We start from the raw sequence: 19,325 nt of genomic DNA on the forward strand, positions 1-19,325 counted from the left end.
GCAGGGTCGAGAGCAAGGAATGTGAAGCCCATCCTTGCTAAACCCTATTTCCTTTTGCTTGAACTGGAAGTGGTAACATGGTAACAGTCTCCATGGTGCAGGGTGGTAATGAGAATTAGCCAATCTCAGAGCCTGGCACATAACTGCTATGCAAGCAATGTGAAGAATCCCCTACATGAACTCATAACCCAGTCTGTAAGTCCCAAAATGTGCTCCTGCAGACAGTCGATGGCCTGCTCATAAGATCATCGCATCTATTAAATCCGAAGGTGTAAGTTAAACACCAGCCATGTATTTCTAACTTAGAGTTTAAAATGTTGCATGCTGTGGAGTCGCTGAGGACCACACCAGCATGCAATGGATAGTTCCCACCCAGTGTTCACAGAGATGGCTCTGGCTAAACTGAACGGGTCACAGAATGAAACCCAAACCTGAAACTGATGGGCCGGGAAAGGGACTAGTAGGGACCCAGGTGACGGTGTTGAAGGAGACAGGATGGCAGAAATCAGACTGCATTACAGACCACATGTGTGAACGTGACAAATCACAAAATTTATTTAAAATGAAAACCCCCTTGGAGAAACCACTGCCTCCAAATCACTGATAGAATAAATTTAAGTTGTAGAATGCATTTTAACTTTTAAAGCAGGCTTTATTATATTAATTTTTTACAAGTTATGCAGTTATTCAGATGAGATTTTTAAAAAGATGTCTTAAGAATGCTATTTGTGGGCTGGAGAGACGGCTCAGTGGTTAAGAGCACTGACTGCTCTTCCAGAGGCCCTGAGTTCAAATCCCAGCAACCACATGGTGGCTCACAACCATCTGTAAAGAGATTCGATGCCCTCTTCTGGTGTGTCTGAAGACAGCTACAGTGGACTCATACATTAAACAAACAAACGAATAAAGAATGTTACTTGTGTGGGTGTGTTGCCTGCATGTATATTGGTGCACTGTGTGCATGCAGTGCCCACTGAGACCAGAAGGGGTTGTGGGAGCCCCTGGAAATGGAGCTACTAACTGCAAAGCCTTCTCTCCAGCCCCATTCAGATAGGGGAAAAAAAAAAGATTCATAAAAGTAGTATAAATCAAAATGCAGCCAGCCAAAGGCTGGAGAGTAGTCTCACTTAATAAAATGCCTACTATGCACTCTTGAGAACCCTAGAACCCAGATAGTATGGCACACCTGATACTGGCCAGCCAGTCAGCCAATCAGGGAGCTCTGGTTCAGTGAGTGGCTCCTTTCCTTCCTTCCTTCCTTCCCTCCCTCCCTCCCTTCCTACTCCTTCCCTCTCTCCCTCTCTTCTCCCCCCTCCTTTCTTTTTTGGTTCTTTGAGGTAGTATTTTTTGCATTAACAATCCTGGCTGTCCTGGAACTTGCTTTGTAAACCAGGTTGGCTTCAAAAATTACAGAGACCCATGTGCCTCTGCCTCCTGAGCACAGGGATTAAAGGCCTGCACCACTCCACTTGGCCTGTGACTACATTTCAAAATCAAAGGAGAAGCACTTGAGGAGACACTGACCACCCCCTCCATCCTCAACACACACAGCCCCAAACCAGATGCGGTGATACATTTGTAAAACCCCAGACTTTGGAAGGTAGAAGCAGGATTTGGAGTTCTAAGCCATCCTCAGCTACATGTGAGTCCAAGGCTAGCCTGGGCCATATGAGAGTCTGTCTTAAAAAATAAAACAAAAAACAAAGCTCCAACAACCAAAAGCAGAGCAAAGCAATGGAGAGTATTTCAAAGGACACTTTCATGTCCTCGCTCGAGTCCTCATCATTAGTCATCGGGACCACAAGGGGACCGACTTAAAACCGGCCACTCAGATGGCTGTTATTGTGTTGGCAAAGATATGGCAAACTGGATCCTTTTACACTGTTGGTGACAGTGTAAAATGGTGAAGCCACACCCGAACAGTTTCTCAGAAAGGTAAAACGTGTTACCGTAGTCAGTGCCTAATTCCACTGCAGCTGTAACCAAAGAGAAATGAACCATGTCCAGGGAATGGAGGATGGCTCACGGTTAAGAGAACAGACTTTCTCCTGGAGGACTGCGGTTTGACTCCCAGCACCCACACGGTTAACCATCTGCTACCTCCAGTTCCAAGGGGTCCATCCCACACCTTCTCCAGCCTCCAAGAGCAACAAGCCTACAAGAGGTGCACAGACATATCTGAAGGCAAACATGCCTAAACAAAGAAATACCCACCACCAAAACTATCTTTTTCATTTTTGTAGCTGACAAGCACATAGAAAGATGTTTGCTAGAGAAAGTGTAAAGTCAAGGTAAAGTTTCCCAGCTCTGTCTTACTGGAGAGAAGTTCACTGAGTTGTGTAGTCTTTGGGTCTGGTGGGGTATGTTTGTTTGTTTTTTGTAACTTTTAAAATAATAAAATTTAAATATACTAGAAAGAGCTATGTTCACATAAAAACTTACATTTGAATGTTCATACCCAAACTAGCTGTACTAGGTGAGTGATGGGAGAGCCCTGAAGTCCACTAGCAGCACGTACTATGTACATGTGCTAGTTCTATGTGTATGTGCTATGTACATGTGCTAGTTCTATGTATATGTGCTATGTACATGTGCTAGTTCTATGTATCTGTGCTATGTACATGTGCTAGTTCTATGTATCTGTGCTATGTACATGTGCTAGTTCTATGTACATGTGCTATGTACATGTGCTAGTTCTATGTATCTGTGCTACATACATGTGCTAGATCTATGTACATGTGCTAGTTCTATGTATATGTGCTATGTACATGTGCTAGTTCTATGTATCTGTGCTACATACATGTGCTAGATCTATGTACATGTGCTAGTTCTATGTATATGTGCTATGTACATGTGCTAGTTCTATGTATATGTGCTATGTACATGTGCTAGTTCTATGTATATGTGCTATGTACGTGTGCTATTTATATGTATATGTGCTATGTACATGTGCTAGTTAGCTTCTGTCAACTTGACAATAGGTCACCTGGGCAGATGGAACTTCAGCGGAAGAATTTGCCCCATTAGAGTATCTTTTTTTCTTTTCTTCTTTTTTGGAGCTGGGTAACAAACCCAGGGCCTTGCGCTCGCTAGGCAAGCGCTCTACCACTGAGCTAAATCCCCAGCCCCCATTAGAGTATCTTGTAGGTGTGCCAATGGGATGCTTTTTACATTGCTGATTGACATGGGAGGCCAGCCCACCTTGGGTGGTGGCATCCTTGGGCAGGAGTCCTGGAGGAGTAAGAAAGTGCCTGAGAAGCCATGGAGAGCAAGCTACTAAGTAGCATTCTTCTGTGTCTCTGCTGCAGTTCCTGCCTCCAGGTTCCTGCCTGAGGTCCTGCTCTGATTTCCCTTCATGAAGAACTGTAAGTTTTGGGTGAAATGACCCCTTTTCTCCTCCTGTTATTTTTGATCATGGTATTTATCACAGCAGTAGAAAGCGAACTAGAGTAGGGTCATAGTATAGAGCATTGGTTAGTGGTAAGAAGGAATGCAGTACTAATGCATGGTGAACCATAGGGACACAAACAGAAGAAGCATGCTTCTGTCTGTGCCTCCTGACCAGTTCCTGCCCACCTCAGCTCCCTCCATGTATCCAGTACCAGGCTATGAACACTAGGGACTCTCCTACAGCACCACCCTCTGCTGGAGAGGAGGCAGAGCACTCCCCAAACAGCCGAACCTAAGTGATTAAAAAGTAGAAAGGCAAATGAAGCCTCATGCATCTTTCTCAGAAGTTACATTATATCTAGAAGTAAAACAGGCCTGCCAACTTCCTGTTCACACCCCACCATACATCCAAATGTAAGCTGTCCATCCCTAGTCAGTGAACTCCATCAGCCAAGGACCAGGGCTGGATTTCCAGTGCCCTGCGCCACATCTCACGCCTAATGCTCAGTGCATAATGTGTGTTGATGAATGAAAGTGGAGCACTGCACACAAGCTCCCGTGGGTGTGAACACTGCTCCTACTGGAAGAGACGTGGGGAAAAGAGGGGACGGGAGGACTCAAGACAGGAAAGGCCACAGAGCGAGGGAAGCTCAGCTGCCCGGGGGTGGGGGGTGGGGGGGGATGGGGAGAAGGTCTTTTCTCTGCCTTTCCCTCTTCCTCTTTGTGGCAGCACTTGGGAGTGAACTGAGGGACTGAGCATGCTAGGCAAGTGCTCTCTCCCTGACTTATATTCCCAACTATGCAGCTAATTTCTTACAACACATGACTATCAACATATAAGATGCAAGACTACAAACATCAAGTAACTACACAGAGCAGCGGTGGCACACACCTTTTCTGTTTTTGTTTTGTTTTGGACACAGTGTTTCTCTGTGTGACAGATTCCTGGCTGTCCTAGACTCACCTATGTAGACCAGGCTGGCCTTCAACTCACATAGATCTGCCTGCCTCTGCCTCCTGAGTGCTAGGAATAACACATATGCCACAACACAATTTGAATCTCAACACACATGGAAGGAATAGCTCTGAGTTTGAGTCCAGCCTGGTCTACAGAGCAAGTTCCGGGACAGCCAGGGCTATGTCTTGAAAAACAAAACAAAACAAAACAAAAACCAATCAAACAAAATAATCAGGTAACTAATTAAAAAAAACCCTGAACATTTGCTTTGGCAGCAAAGCATTCCTACCATATACGGTCATTCACAAGACCAACTAATTATGCTTAATTAGCATTGTAGCACAAATTATGTGTCTCATTAAATATGTGGCAAACAAGAGAACGTGGGGAAGTGTGGCACACGCATGTATTACTGTTTGGCTAGCTTTGCAGGCAGTGTGATAACAATTATAAACTACTAACTTATGTCTCTCTAGACTTGCTCATGTAGATGACCACACACGTGTGACTTTAAGGCAATGCCAAGAACTTTGAGCTAGACATAAAAATATAAAAAATATAAACCCCTATTCAAAAGGCTCATCAGGCAGAAGAATGGCAAATTGAGGTCTGTCTGGACCACAAAGAGAGCCTGTCCCGACAGCAACAGCATGCCCCCAAGCAAAAACAAACACCAACAGACTTGGTCCTAGGTAACTCTCTAAAACGTCAATTGCTTAGAGGTATGGAGTGATGGCTTGGTGGGTGAGCACATGTGTTCCAGTAGACTCGGGTTCATTCCCAGCATCCACATGGCAGCTCGCAAGCGTCCAGAACTCTGGTTCCAGGGCACCCAATGTCCTCTTTCAACCTCTGCAGGCACACATGTGGTACACAGACATACATGCAGGTAAAACACTGATAAGAATATTCAATAAATTAAAAAACAATCGACTAGAAAACTTTTGAAAGTAACTTAGTTCTAATAAGTTAATGAAAAATTACCTGTTTTTTTTTTTTTTTTTTTTTTGGTTCTTTTTTTCGGAGCTGGGGACCGAACCCAGGGCCTTGCGCTTCCTAGGCAAGCGCTCTACCACTGAGCTAAATCCCCAACCCAAAATTACCTGTTTTTAAAAACACAATATTACTTGTGTTTTCTCACTGTATTAGCGCTTACACTAGAAAGCTCTGCTTTTGGTAGTTTATATTCCTTAATAAAAAAAAAAGAGGAGTAGAGAATGTCACTTAGTAATAGGATCCATGCCTAATGTGCACAAGGTACTGGGCTCCATGCTCAGCATCTCAGGACCCAACACACACACACACAGACACACACACACAGACACACACACACACAGACACACACACACAGACACACACACACACACACACACACACACACAGACATATGTGCACAGACATAACATACACACAGCACAGCGGGAGGAAGAAAGGGGAAGAGAAGACTAGGAAAGACTGAATTTGCTTTCCATTTTTTAAAAGATTTATTTGTTTTATCTAAGTACATGGTACACTGTTGCTGTCTTCAGATATTGTCAGAAGAGGGCATCAGATCCCATTACAGATGGTTGTGAGCCACCATGTGGTTGCTGGGAATTGAACTCAGGGCCTCTGGAAGAGCAGCCAGTGCTCTTAACCGCTGAGCCATCTCTCCAGCCCTGAATTTACTTTCTTACACACAGCGATCCCTAATGTGTCGAGAGCTTGGGCGCATGGTTGATCCCATATCATCTTCCCTGCTTTCCAGCACCATCTCACCCTTACAGGCGTTTGCTTTGGTTGGTTTCCTTTTGGAGACAGGGTTTCTATGGGTCCATCTGGCTGTCTTGGAACTCACTCTGTAGACAGGCTGGCCTTCATCTCAGAGATCCACTTGCTTCTGCCTCCTAGTGCTGGGATTAAAGGTGTGTGCAGCTTCCGTTTATTATTTTCATATATGTGGATTCCAGCATATTAGATAAAAACCTAATGGGAAAGCATCATTCAGAAATGTTCTCATTCCCTCAGCCTACCATAGCCATGGAGTCAGACACTGCTTGAGAACTGAGGTGTAAGCAGTCAAGGAGCTAGCATGTAACAAGAATCACAATCCAACATGAGGGCTAGGAACCAAAACACTTGACTGTCCCTGGGAAGAGGAATGTAACAGGTGACGGAGAAAGTGGTAGCAAAGGTAGCCATCTTGGCCCCAGGTTGTTTTCCACTGGCTACAAGCAGGCCATACTTTAGAAACCTCTCCATAGCAAAAGGCCCTGAGACACTTTACTTCTCATCTAATGGCTTCGGTCATGTTCTTTTTAGGTCAATGCTTATAGTGTTCTGAGTATTTCTGAAAGTTAACAAAACCATAGAATCAGACAGTAAACTAAATGTCCAGGAGTCTAACAGGGCCTGGATCTACAAATCAGCAGCAAACTTAGGCTAACAGTTTTCTGGATAGTTCTCTAACTGTTACAGAGGAAGCTTCACTGATCACAGGAGTTTAAAGGGGTAAGTCAAGCTAAATTTTATTGGTTGTGGTTGTCCTTCCCACTATGGAACTCGGCCACAATACCTAAGGCAGGCTTAGAACAGCCCCATGTAAGCAGCATTTTAGGTGGGAAGAGTAAGGAGCTGCCACACTCTGTGTACTAAGTGTAAGAACACTGTGGGCCATGTGTGCCAACCAGGGTTCAGTGTCTATAAAGGCACTTAGACTAGAGGGGCTGCAGAGATGGCTCAGCCGTTAGTAGCACTGGCTGCTTTTCCAGAGGACCTGGGTTCAGTTCTCAGCACCCACATGGTGGTTCACAATTGTAACTCCAGTCTCAGAGGGCCTTATACCTTCTTCTGGTCTCTATAGGCCTGTGTGCATGAGGTTAAATTTGCTCCCCCCCAGAGGGCATCACTATGTGGCCCTGGCTGGCCTAGAACTCACTGTATAGACTATGGTAGCCTCTCCTGAGTACTGGATTAAAGGAATATCCCACCATACCCAGTCTAGCACTTTCAACATTGTCTGTAACTGTCCCTCCTTCTTGAGCCTCCTCTGCCCATCTGCATCCCATTTCCCCAAGACCACACCCAATTTTATCTTTATTCTTATATGAACTAGAAAGGGAGACTAGATTCCACCTGAAGATACTGGGACTCATGGTCCAGAAAGAATAGGAAAGCCAGAAAGCCAGTTTTCTTATAACTATGTTTACTTATTAATGCTCATGCCATGGTATAAGAAGAGGTCAGAAGACAACCTGTAGGGAGGGATCGGTTCTGTCTTTCCACTATGTGGGTCCCAGGGATCAAACTCAGGGTATCAGGCTTGGCAGGAAGTGTCTTTACTGACTAAACAAAACATCTTACCAGTTCCACAATTTTAACATCAGAGGTAGAGTTCAGTAATTTATTCAATGCTAGATAAGGTGTCTCTTCTTAGCTTGTTCTTCCTCTAAAGGTAAGGACGTACCACACATATTTACTCACCTGATCACTGGTTCCTGGTAGCTAAAATGAAAGGGCTTTCTCCATAGTTGCGAGCAGCCAGACCCGCCTTCTGAGGTCAGACCTAAGGGGGACTGTCTACTGGCCACAAGGACGCACATTATTTCCATAATCTTTGTGGTTTCTATCCCTGCATTCCTGGAGCAGAAATGTCTGCTGCAGTCCTTCCTTTGGAAAATGTGAAGACTTCTGGGACTGGCCCTGAAAGAAAAGGAGATAGATCAGTGAGCGGCAGTACCAATGTGATCGTAATTATTGTAATGTAGGGCAGTATGGGAAAACTGATAAAACCTTAACAGAGAATCAGAGGAAAAATGCAAATAATGTGTCAACATGGTTTTGCTTCTTCCACATTATTTTAGATTTATTTTATGTATATGAGTACACTGTAGCTGTCTTCAGACACACCAGAGGAGGGCATCTGGTCCCATTACAGATGGTTGTGAGCCACCATGTGGTTGCTGAGTATTGAACTCAGGACCTCTGGAAGAGCAGTCAGTGCTCTTAACCACTGAGCCATCTCTCCAGCCCAAATTTAAAAGATTTTTAAATGTTGGTTGTGAGTGTGTGTGTGTGTAGTGGTTGGGGGTGCACATGAGAGGCATCAGATCTCCTGAAGCTGGAGTTACAGGTGGCTGTGAGCGGCATGATGTGCCTGCTGGGAACTGACCACTACACGCTCCTATCCTCTGAACTGTCTCCAGCCATTCCTTATATTCACTGTCTTTTGTTCTTTCATTATATAATTGTTTCTATTTCTTCCTACTCATTCACTTACCTTAAACATATTTTCTGCAAAACTCCTTAATTTGTGTGTGTTTGTGTGTAGGTGCAAACATGTGCAAATCAGAGCACAACTTATAAGAATCAGTTCTATTCTTCAACAACATGGGTAGGACTGAACTCCAGTCATCAGACTTGGCAGCAAGTACCTTTAACTGCTGAGCCATCTCACCAACCCCAAGCCTTTCTGTATGAATATATTTATTGGCCTGGAGGTAACAAAGGCCTGCAAAGCTTTAAGTCATTGCATCTGGATAAGTACTATCTTTCACTCTATTGTCTGTAGCAACAACTTTGATATCTGTTGTGGGCCTGCATTAAAGCAAGCTTTGTGAAGACAACTGTCTTCATTTATAACATTTAATGTCCAAGTGTTTGTACATAAGTAGAATAAAAAAATGATTGGAGATCTTTGAAGAGGGTATATTGCCCTGAAAACAGTAATTCATAGAGTCTTGAGGGGGGAAAATCAGGACCTATTTGTACCGATGGAAAGAAAACAAGTGACAGCAATTAAACTCAGGGATTACTACATAGGAAAGACACAGCTTTGAGAAAATGGTTCTTAGCACACAGAGGGTTTAAAAAACAAACAAAACCCACACCTATAATTTTTTAGCACCAGATAATTCCAACATAATCTTGTCTTGTGTGTGTGAATACATGTGTGTAAAATATTTTTATATAAAATGCATTTTCATTGTCAGAAGGTTGAAATACAACAGACAATACAAATCAAAATAAAATTCTCCTTTTTCCTCCTGAAAGGTAATCTCTTATGTTTTTGTTTCTACTCATAACGAAACAGTTAGTTTTAGCTTTGCTGAAATGCCAAGATGTTAGGACATAAAACATTGAGGTACTCCATCAGCTACATCACAGGAATCCTGGTGTCTGACCAGCTGATGTCAGCTTATTTGGCCGGAAGGAAAGATGAGTCCAGTTAACAATCAGAGTTCTCAAAATGCCTCCTCCAGCCTTTGCTTAGTAGCTCTTAGCTTAGTCAGTTTACCTCCTTACCATCTCAGTTTCTTTTCTATGAGGTAAGAGGGCAGTGTCCCCACTTAGTCTGGTATCACCACTCCAGAATGTCACTGAACTTGATCACATTAACTGCCACAGAGCTTTGTACCCAAAGAACCAGAACAGGAGAACAAAAAGACAGTTGGCTTCTAGAATGCTAAGCACCCAGCAGATGCAGGCAGCAATTGAGTTTATAATCCATATATGAATTGCTAAGTATTAACAATCAGTGAAGAAAAATAGCTATTACCACACTGACTTTTTTCCAACATTTTTATTGAGATTTTCTATTTGCTAGCAATTATGCACTATGAATACAAAGGGGGAAAGCACAGTAAGCAAAAAATGACTTCTCCTACAGTGCAGTTAGCCGGCATATATTAGCCAAGAGACAGAAATAAAATATAACCATGGTAAATTCTTCAACGTACACACACACATTTATGAATATTTTCTTCCAATTGTATATGGGTCAGGATATCTGGAAACTGGTTATTTTTTTTACGATTATAAACTCTAAAAATTATACTATCCATGAGACTATTATTACGTATAGAATTAAAATTATATAAGCCAGATATGTTGGCATATACCAGTAATCCTGGCCCTTGGGAGGCTAAGGCAAGAAGACTTTTGCACACTTAGGTCTAGCCTTTTCTGCAGTTAATTGTAGGCCACCTGGGCTACTATGAGAAGCTGTCTTAAAAAAAAAAAAACACACCTCACAAGACCAAAATGAAATTAAATAAACATAAGTGCAAAATCAAACTCTACCTAGTCCCAATGGATATACCTACAAAATGCTCCTGCACCTACGGTTCAGGGAGCATGTGGAGAGGGAGCAGAAAGCTTGTAAGACAGAGGACCAGAGGGTTTGCTGTGAGATTGTGTCTCCTAGTAACGTCAGGAGATACACCCATAAAGTCTCACCATCATGACTGCCTAAACATCAGCTGACCAAGGAAGATACCAACAGACACACCTATGAGGCTTCGGCTTACACAAGTAACTACAGGAAACCAAGGAATACTGAGAAACAGTCTACTCCAGAGAAGAGCACATTAATTGATTATCCAATATAAATTGTCAGCCCTGAAAACATTCATATAAGTGACATTATAGATTCAACGGGTTATAGTTAGACATATATATGTACATATATATGCATGTAGTAACTATTAATGAAAAAGTGGGACCTGAATTTCAAACAGAGCAAGGAGGGGTATATAAGAAGGTTTGGAGTAAAAAGAGGGGAGAGATATTTTAACTATAGTCTTGAAAACAAAGAAATAAAGAAATTCTCTGAAAGGACCACATGGGTATTCATGTTACAGTGAGCTAAACAGTCACTAATTATACAAATGTATGAAAAGTGCAAACTCTAAGTAAAGTCAAATGTAGTTACACTGCCAGACTACCTCTTTCTACAGTCTCACCTACATTATCAATAAATGAGGGCTTAGATTCTTACTGGATCTCGTATGTAAGCCTTTAGTGAGGAGATCCAGCTATTTGAAATACATGAAACTGAAGCCACCTCTCCTCTCTATGCTTCCTACTCTTCTGAGCATCCTTTCACTCACCCTCCCATCCCCTCTACCATAATTATACCCTGCATGTCAATTTTCTTCGGCCCCAGAAGCTGCCAATCAGGTAAGACATATTTTTGCCTGCTTTATTGCCAAAACCTTTTTTTTTTTTTTTTTTTTTTTTTTTTTGCTTTTCCATTTTTGAGAGACAAAGCAGAAGGGTTGGTTGAGAGTACTTTACTACATTGCTCTGTAGTGTTGGCAGAAAGATCACGGGAGCACAGGCTCTGTGAGATCAGCAGTGAATAGGAAAAGATGGCGTATATGGCAGAGAAAAGCATTTACAAAGCAAAGGAGACCTTGAGGGAATAATTTAATGAACTGAGTCAAACTAGGCATTTGTCCATATTTAAACACTACTGCTAATTTCTCACCACTAAAGTCATTAGTAAGAACTGTTTAGGGGGAGCTAAAGAGATGGTTCAGCAATTAAGAGCACTAGCTCAGATATTCCAGAGATCCAGAGTTCAATTCCCAGCACCCATACAGCAACTCACTTCTGTCTGTAGATCCCAGATCCAGGGCTTCTGACACAGCCGCACAGACAAAACACCAATCAACATAGATAAAGTAAGAAAAAAATTGCTTAAACATAATTCTATTGCAACAAGTCCTGTGTAAAAAAAAAAAACAACCAAAAAACAAAAAAACAAAACAAAAAAACAGCCTATTCCTAACCTCCAAGGTCAAACTTTTATTAAAATCTTTTTAAAAAGATTTATATAAGCACATTGTAGCTGTCTCTACACACAGCAGAAGAGGGCATTGGATCCCATTAGACATGGTTGTGAGCCACCATGTGGGTGTTGGGAATTGAACTCGGGACCTCTGGAAGAGCAGTCAGTGTTCTTAACTCCTGAGCCATCTCTCCAGCTCGATGACCAAACTTTTAATACTGAGATAAGATCAACGTTTAAAATGTCTGAGTACCAACTAGTGGACTATGCTAGATCTGTCCTCCTCAGATATTGCCTCGTCCCTTCCTACTCCTCTCAAGTGGCCCCTCCTAACCTAGAGGTTCTTCCTCTGAAAGGGAGTGAAGTTAAATCTAGGTATGATTAATCCCTCTCCACAAAAGAGAAGTGGAACTGAGGCCTGAAAGTCAGTACAAATTGGCATTTAAATTTATTTTCCCTTAAATTCCCTTAGATCACCTCCTACAACAATAAGGGAGTTTTCTGAAGTGTTCTCTTTTGAAAGCCCCTGGAGTTTAAACTTTTCTAAGAGCAATTTTTTGAGTCACTCCATGGTTTCCAGGCCAAGAGTACACTCAGCTCAAATTTCAGGTTAAGAAGACACGAGGAACAGTATGTAGGCGTGCTTCCCACTTAAGTATGATGACCAAGTCCAGTCCCCAGAATCAACTGCACAAAGCGGTCTTCTGACATCCATGTGCATGCGTTCTCACATTCACATACTCTCTGCGACTCCTACCGTGGTTACTCAGGATTCTGTGTATATTTGATACTGAGATGAGCTAATAATTCTCATCTTTAAAGAAATAAAGACAACATGCCAACCAGAACACAATGATGTATAGCAATTCATCCAAAACCATGGCGAAGAAAATGGCCAAGACATAGTCAAAGATCTCAGTCTCTCATATCCATGCCTTTCACAATGGAGGCCAGAACTGGTAAGTTGGAATGCATGAAGACTCTAGAAACTAACTATCCAAACTCACCAAACTCACTCTAGGGCCGCACTTGAAGGGATGCTGAGGGCAGGTGGAGGCTGGCTCCGTGTGAGTCTCTGTTGAGCCAGGTTACGCACACCTGACAAAGGAACCGCACAAGGAACTGGAACAGGATAGAAAGCCTGAGGCCTGAGCTCCCTGGCTCCCAGTGCACCCCACCAAGCACCTGAATGTCCTTCTGGGGCTCCATTTCCAGAATTGCCTAGGGGGAGCCAACTTTCCTTTGCACTCAGGCAGCACAGGGAATTCTGTACATCTCCGTTCTGATGAGAAGGAAGTGGCTCTGGAGAAAGCTGCAGGCTGGGGTAAACGGCAGGACAGCCGTTCACTATTCTAGTTTCTTTGAAGCTCAAATTTGTGTGGTGTTAAGACAAACATACAGAAAGAAGTAGGAAATGAACACATTTATTCCAAAAAGTAACACATTAAAAATGGATTTAAACTTGTCCAAGCCAACTTCATAAATTCTTTAATCTTTTATTAAACAAATGTACAACCCAAAACATCACACGATGACGGTAATAACTTGGGTAAGGAGAGGTAGAGGGGTACATCTATGTTTGTGGAACAGAGAGTGAGTCCAATCCCAATTTCAATCTTCTAGAGTTCACAACAGAAATGGCTGATAAACAATTTAACATAAAATGTACTGGACCACAATACAATGAGCAAAGGCCATTTCAAAACCAAAAGTGACCTCTGAGACACAAATGTTCCTGGTACTGAGCCAGAAATAAGCCTTACCGGTTTGTCGTCTTCCAAAACTGAGCCTGCCAGTTTTTCTTTCATTTACTGAGGCCATTTCCAAACAAATCTGTCTGTGATTAGGTCCATTTGAAGCCAAGGCAACAAAGTAAGGAGCTAATATGTCAGTGAGGAAAGTTAAAACAGTAAACGGGGCTACTCACGCTGCATTCCTAACAATGTTAGGGCAGGCCCATCCAAATGAATGGAAACCTAAGGGTGGAACAATTCTTTCTCCATTTCAGCAAACTTTCTGGCGTTTCTTCCAGATATCCGGCAGCTGCCCAGAAAAGTAGGTAGGTATACAACACAGTAAGTCAGCTGTTTCCCATCCCCCCTCACATTACAGAAATGGCCGCCTCAAAGCTAAAATCAAAGAACACTTTGTGGTGAGTCAGATAAGACATTTGACTTTAATGACAAAGAGAAAATAATTTGGCCAAAAATTTAAAAAATTAACAGAAATCACTTTTTTTTTTTACAGATATGTAGAGAAGTTGTTGAAACTTATTTTGTCTAGTATTTTAAAGGGGAAGAGGGGGGGAGACGGTATTTTTTTTTTTTTTTTTAAGCTCCAATGAACATTTACTGTGCTGGTTCCAGATGAGATTGCCAACTAGTCCTGGGATCCAATTTCTAAAATCCAGGGATTCATCCATTCAAGTAGTCCTGACAGTTATAAACACTGGACTTTCTGTGGTCTGGGATGACATCCACTGCAGCTTCTTGTTCAGGCATTTCCTGAGAGCTCACACTGCCTCCAACTACCTGACCCCTTGAGGGGGAGCCTGAGGTGGGAGGTTTTACCAAATTCAAAGCATTGTCACAGTCTTCACTTGCTTGAGGAACTGCTACCTCGGATACAGACACATTCAGAATCTCTGGAGGTGGTGATCCCATCTCCAAGGAACTACACTTGAGAAAGTCATCTGGCTCAGAAAGTGGAGAACGTGGTTTCTCTTTTGGAACTCCAGGTGTCCGTGTGACAAAATCAACAAGATCTGGAAGGCAAGGAGATGGTCCATGGCCTGAAGGACTGACCGTTGTGGATTCCATCCTAAGCAAATCTTTCTGTAGTGGTGAAGGTTCTTTTACTTCCTCAGACAACATTCCTCCAGCCAAGAGGTCAAGGGCCTGGTGTGTTCTCTCCCCTCCTAGGTCATGGTCAACATTTTCCATAGGGTGGCCAGTTTCCAAAGAGTTAGAGGTGATTCTCCCATTTCTGGAATTAGATGAGCTATGTGCACCCTCTGTTTCAAAATTAAGCACCAAAATTTTGGGAGATTCTAATGGAAATCCAGAAAAAGATGGCACTGGTTCAACGTCACTGGGACTGGAAGGATTACACACTACAGATGACACAGAATTTTCTTCACTGATTTTCTGTGACAGGGCAGTTGGTGATCTCCTTGTTTGTTCTATCTGAGAATTGCAGAACTCAGCATGCGTGTCCCCCAGATTCCTCAGAGTTGCAAACCTCTCCACCTCTACATGTGTAGTGTCTAAGCTTTCTGAACCTTCGCTTTCTGTTTTCACAGTTCCTTCTGGATGGGTACCTTGTAGCTCCTCAGCCTCCACTTCTGGTTTCTCTGGTCTCTCCCAAGTCTCTTGTCTCTTTAAACACATGCCTGATCCAGCTGGGGACAGCAGAAGTAGTTCAGGCATGCCTTTTGGGTTCTGGAGCAATGATGGAAATGAATCTATTTTTGTCCTTTTGGAAGGGAGACACTGACTCAACTCAATTACTATGCTACTTGTATTTTCATGTCCTGTCATCAATCTGCTAGACTGCTCTGCCTCTTTGTCAATTGTTGACAACTTGGGTTCTCCTTCCCATGTATTTCTGTTGCCATAGTTTGAATTAGAATCTTCTATGCTCTGGAGTCCAATGTTAGCGCCTTCTTCAGCTGCTACCTTTCCTTTCAGTTCAGTGTTTCTCTTCCCTTCACTTTCTCTGCAATCCTCTGACTGGTACACCTCTTGGTTCTTGTCCTGGTTATCCATGAGGTTAATTTCTACCAACTTCTGAGATCCGTTGGTTTGACAGTGTTCATCTGACGGATGAGAAGTTGAGTCTGTAGCAGGTGGCGCTGGCTCTCCCTGGTCAAATTTGATTTTGACCTCTGAAGGTCGATCCTTATCAGTGTCATTCTGGAAAGAACCAGAAGTCCACATGGCCAAAGTGTCTGTCTTTGGGGAAACCATTTCATAAGGCCTATTTTGGTATAATCTTGTCAGAGGCTGTAGGAAGCTAAAGGTGCTGTCTCTGCCTTTGGGGTCTATCTGATCTACAATGGACCATTTCCCTATGGACTCCACACCTTTTGAAATAGGATTTTCAAGATTGCTGATCTCAGTGGCAGTGGCCAAAGCAACATCTTGAGGCAGATCCTCTGGGGATACACTACTCTTCAAAGCAGAAGTGGAGGAGATATCTGAACTTTCCGTTCTAGAAAGGCTGCTGCTTTCCCCATTGGCCAATGGACTGCTACTCAGCTTAGTCTCATGGGCCCCCTTTCCACCACTACTGTAGAATATGTCATACAGGTCCTTAGCATTGGCCGTGGCTAAGCAGGAATTTCGCTTTTCTAACTTTTTGGCCTGTTCACTGAACACACTTGAGAGGGGCGGTGGAGGCCGAACTAACATAGAGATCAGGGTCTGGTCCCGGTCACTCTCACTCACCCCAGGAGCTGTCTCATCACAAGGAATTGCAGCTGGTTGTTCTGAGGCCATGAAGGCCACAGGCAACCCTGGGTTCAAAATGTTAGGACCTTGGAAGCCAAGACTAAAAGTCTGAGATACCACCGAATTAGATTTTACTGGAGTTAAGACAGCATTTGCTTGAGCAGGAGATGGGGCAGACAGCTGAGGTACAACCAGGGGTGGTGGAGGTGGGGGTGGAGGTGGTGGGGGTGGAGGTGGTGGAGGTGGAAGCAGAGCCAGCATTTGCTCAGGTATTTGGGATGGCTCATTCTTTTCAGCCAGTTCCACTTTTTCCTCTGGAGACCCTTTTAGAACCACCTCTTCTCCTCCAAAGGCTTTGGAGATGACATCTGGAGGCAAGAGAAGATCTGATGAAGACTCCTTAACCACTGGCAGAGGCTTGGCGGAGGCTCCAGAGGACTTGATGGACAGAAAGGTATTAAGAGGAGCAGGCTTGCTCACTGTGGCTGAGCCTGACTTGCGCAGTGCTGTGGATGGGATGGGCAAGTTGGGTCGGATCTTAGTCTGTGCTGAAGTTGTCACGACAGGTGTCCAGGGACTGGTATGTGCAACAACAGTTTTCCCAGAAAGCTTGATTTTGATGGGCTTTGCCTTTCCAACTTCGGCTTTGCCTTCATCCCTGTCCTTATTGGTTTCCACAGTGTCTTCCTTGGGGGCACCTGGGGTCACCAATGAACTTTTCTCTTCTTCTTTTTCTGGCTTCTTCCAACTGAACTTTCCAAAAGATGCTGTTGATGATTCCTTCTTTACTTCTTCTTTTACTTGTGGTTTGAGGCTAGCATTCCTTTTACTGTCACCTTTCTCGGGGGAATCCCTGCCCTCAGAGAGTTGGTCCTCTAGTTCTCCAGAGGCTTTGTCATCTTCCTTTGCTTCTTTCACAATTTTTGCCTTTTTTTCGATCTTCTCCTCCTTCGGTTTCTCATTAAGTTTACGTTTTAGCTCATTTTGCCGTCGTCGCTCTGTCTCTAGGACAACAGCCAAGCCAGCTTGGCGGTCCAGATTTCTTCGTTCTTCATACAATGGGTTTTCTTCCACATATTTCTGGAAAGAGAAAATATAAAGGCTTAATAAGTTGTCAAATTGATATATAAGAGAAAACCTTGGCCCTCGCCATAGCTACAACTCATTTAAAGAGTAAATCCCTGGAACAATCTTTTCAAGAGTTAGGACTAAGAACTTTCTAGCGTGAGAGGGATAGGAAATATTGGCAGCTAACTCTGATATTTGACATGGTCAAAGGAATTAGTACAGAAAAGTAGGGAGTTCTACAGGGACTTCAAAGACCAACCTTGTATTTTTCATTGTGCTGATGACCCTTGACATGCTGCTCTCCAGAAATTGGGTCCCCCAAAAATTCCTCACAAAGTTGGCAGTAAAACCCAGTGATAGGAATCAGAAACTCAGAGCCTAAAAGAAATAGAAAAGAGGAAGCAGCCTTTTCCATCAAGGATGACAGAAACCAGAGGCAAATGGCATCACTATTCTGCAATAAGATGACCATACCCACTTTGGAGTCAGAAGTGGCTTTTAGCTAAATCCCAAGGACATACTCTTTCTAACCTAAGGTTTTTACCTCCATGCAACTATTCCTTTTACCACTTGGGAACACTGCCTCACCTGGTTAAACCAGTAGCACCCTATGCCAAATCCACTCCTTAAGGTCTAACAAGCAGCAAGCATCTTAGAAGAGATTTAGCACCATGCTCCTCAATAGCAAACTCACTTATTTGCATGAGGAGAGCGCCCATGTAGGTACTAAGTCAGGGCAGTGACCATTTCAACCTGGGGCACTGACTACTTGTAAACACAATTTTAAAGATATTCAACTTCTCATCTAACTTCTTAATAAAAACACTTCAAACCTATTTTAGTTGAGTGGATTTTAGTTGGAAAAGCAGGAAGGGAGGAAGCCTACCTTTTGCAGGAACAGTTATCTTGTCAGTTCGCTTTACTGTGTCTTGCTTAGCCTCGCTCTGGGTCTTTGAAGCCCAAGGTCTGTTGTAGGGATCCAGTGTCTATTTGCAAGAGGCAGAGGCGCTCACACAACAGCACTAAAATCTCAATGACCCACTTTTCTCTCTTTTTCTTCCCTAAATATCAGACCAGGGAACCAGCAGTTCTTAGCTACCCACCCCCACCCACCAACTCTGCCAACTGTTTAAACGGAATCACCTGTGGAAAAGGTAAAAACATGTTAGCTCAAGTGCTAGAAAAGGATAAATAAAAATTCAGGTACTCAAGGAATCAAAAGAGAGAGAAGCCTCACTTACACTCATATGGTGTTTAGTAATAGTAGGTCCCCTGAACTGAGCCCTAGGGATGGCATCTCCTTTGTTGTTAACGCTTGGCTCTTCAGACTGGGCTCCTGCCCTTTTGAGAATGTTTCCTTTTCCAGCTTCGTAATGCAGATGGGAGCACAGAGGTTGGAGGGGAAGAGGGTGAAAGTAGAAACAACAGTGGTCAGGATACCTACCTGTGTGTGCTTCTTATTGTGCATATGGGTGAAGAAGTCAAACATGGTCCCACAGATGGTGTTGCAGTCTTTGCACCAGTGATTGCCAGCATCATAATACTCATAAGCAGCGACAGGCTCATCAGGGTGCTTAGCAGTTGGTTGGAGGATTTCAGTAGAACTAGGGCTCTTAATATAGGACTTTTCATTTACTTTTGATTCCTAGAGAGAAAAACTACACTTGTAAAAAAAAAAAAATCAAGGCAGTCCAGATTTATCTACTCTCAAAAAAGCAGGTGGTCACAATCATAGGAACCATGGACATAGGAATCAGGACCATAGGAATTATGACCATATGTCTAGTGTGTAATATAAAAAGCTATATAAGATAGGGAGAATCTTAATAGAACCTATATTCAAAGGCCAAGAAAATGAATTAGGCACGACAGTTCTTTCACAACAAGAATGTAACTGCTAGGGCAG

The 19,325-nt window shown here is 43.1% G+C and overlaps 1 protein-coding gene across 7 annotated transcripts in view; it reads right to left on the reverse strand.

The window, feature by feature from the left end:
• Positions 1–5,808: 5,808 nt before the first annotated feature.
• Zfp318 (zinc finger protein 318) overlaps positions 5,809–19,325 on the reverse strand; it is a 38,723-nt gene continuing 25,206 nt past the window's right edge. Inside the window, 4 exon segments of one of the 7 annotated variants that reach the window (NM_001438699.1) lie at positions 13,309–17,431; positions 17,679–17,797; positions 18,306–18,405; positions 18,864–19,064. In NM_001438699.1, coding sequence (NP_001425628.1) covers positions 14,315–17,431; positions 17,679–17,797; positions 18,306–18,405; positions 18,864–19,064 — 3,537 coding nt within the window. In that variant the 3' untranslated portion in view covers positions 13,309–14,314. 7 annotated transcript variants of the gene reach the window in all.

Source organism: Rattus norvegicus, chromosome 9, assembly GCF_021556685.1.
Source record: "Rattus norvegicus strain SHRSP/BbbUtx chromosome 9, alternate assembly SHRSP_T2T, whole genome shotgun sequence".
Classification (NCBI taxonomy): Eukaryota; Metazoa; Chordata; class Mammalia; order Rodentia; family Muridae; genus Rattus; species Rattus norvegicus.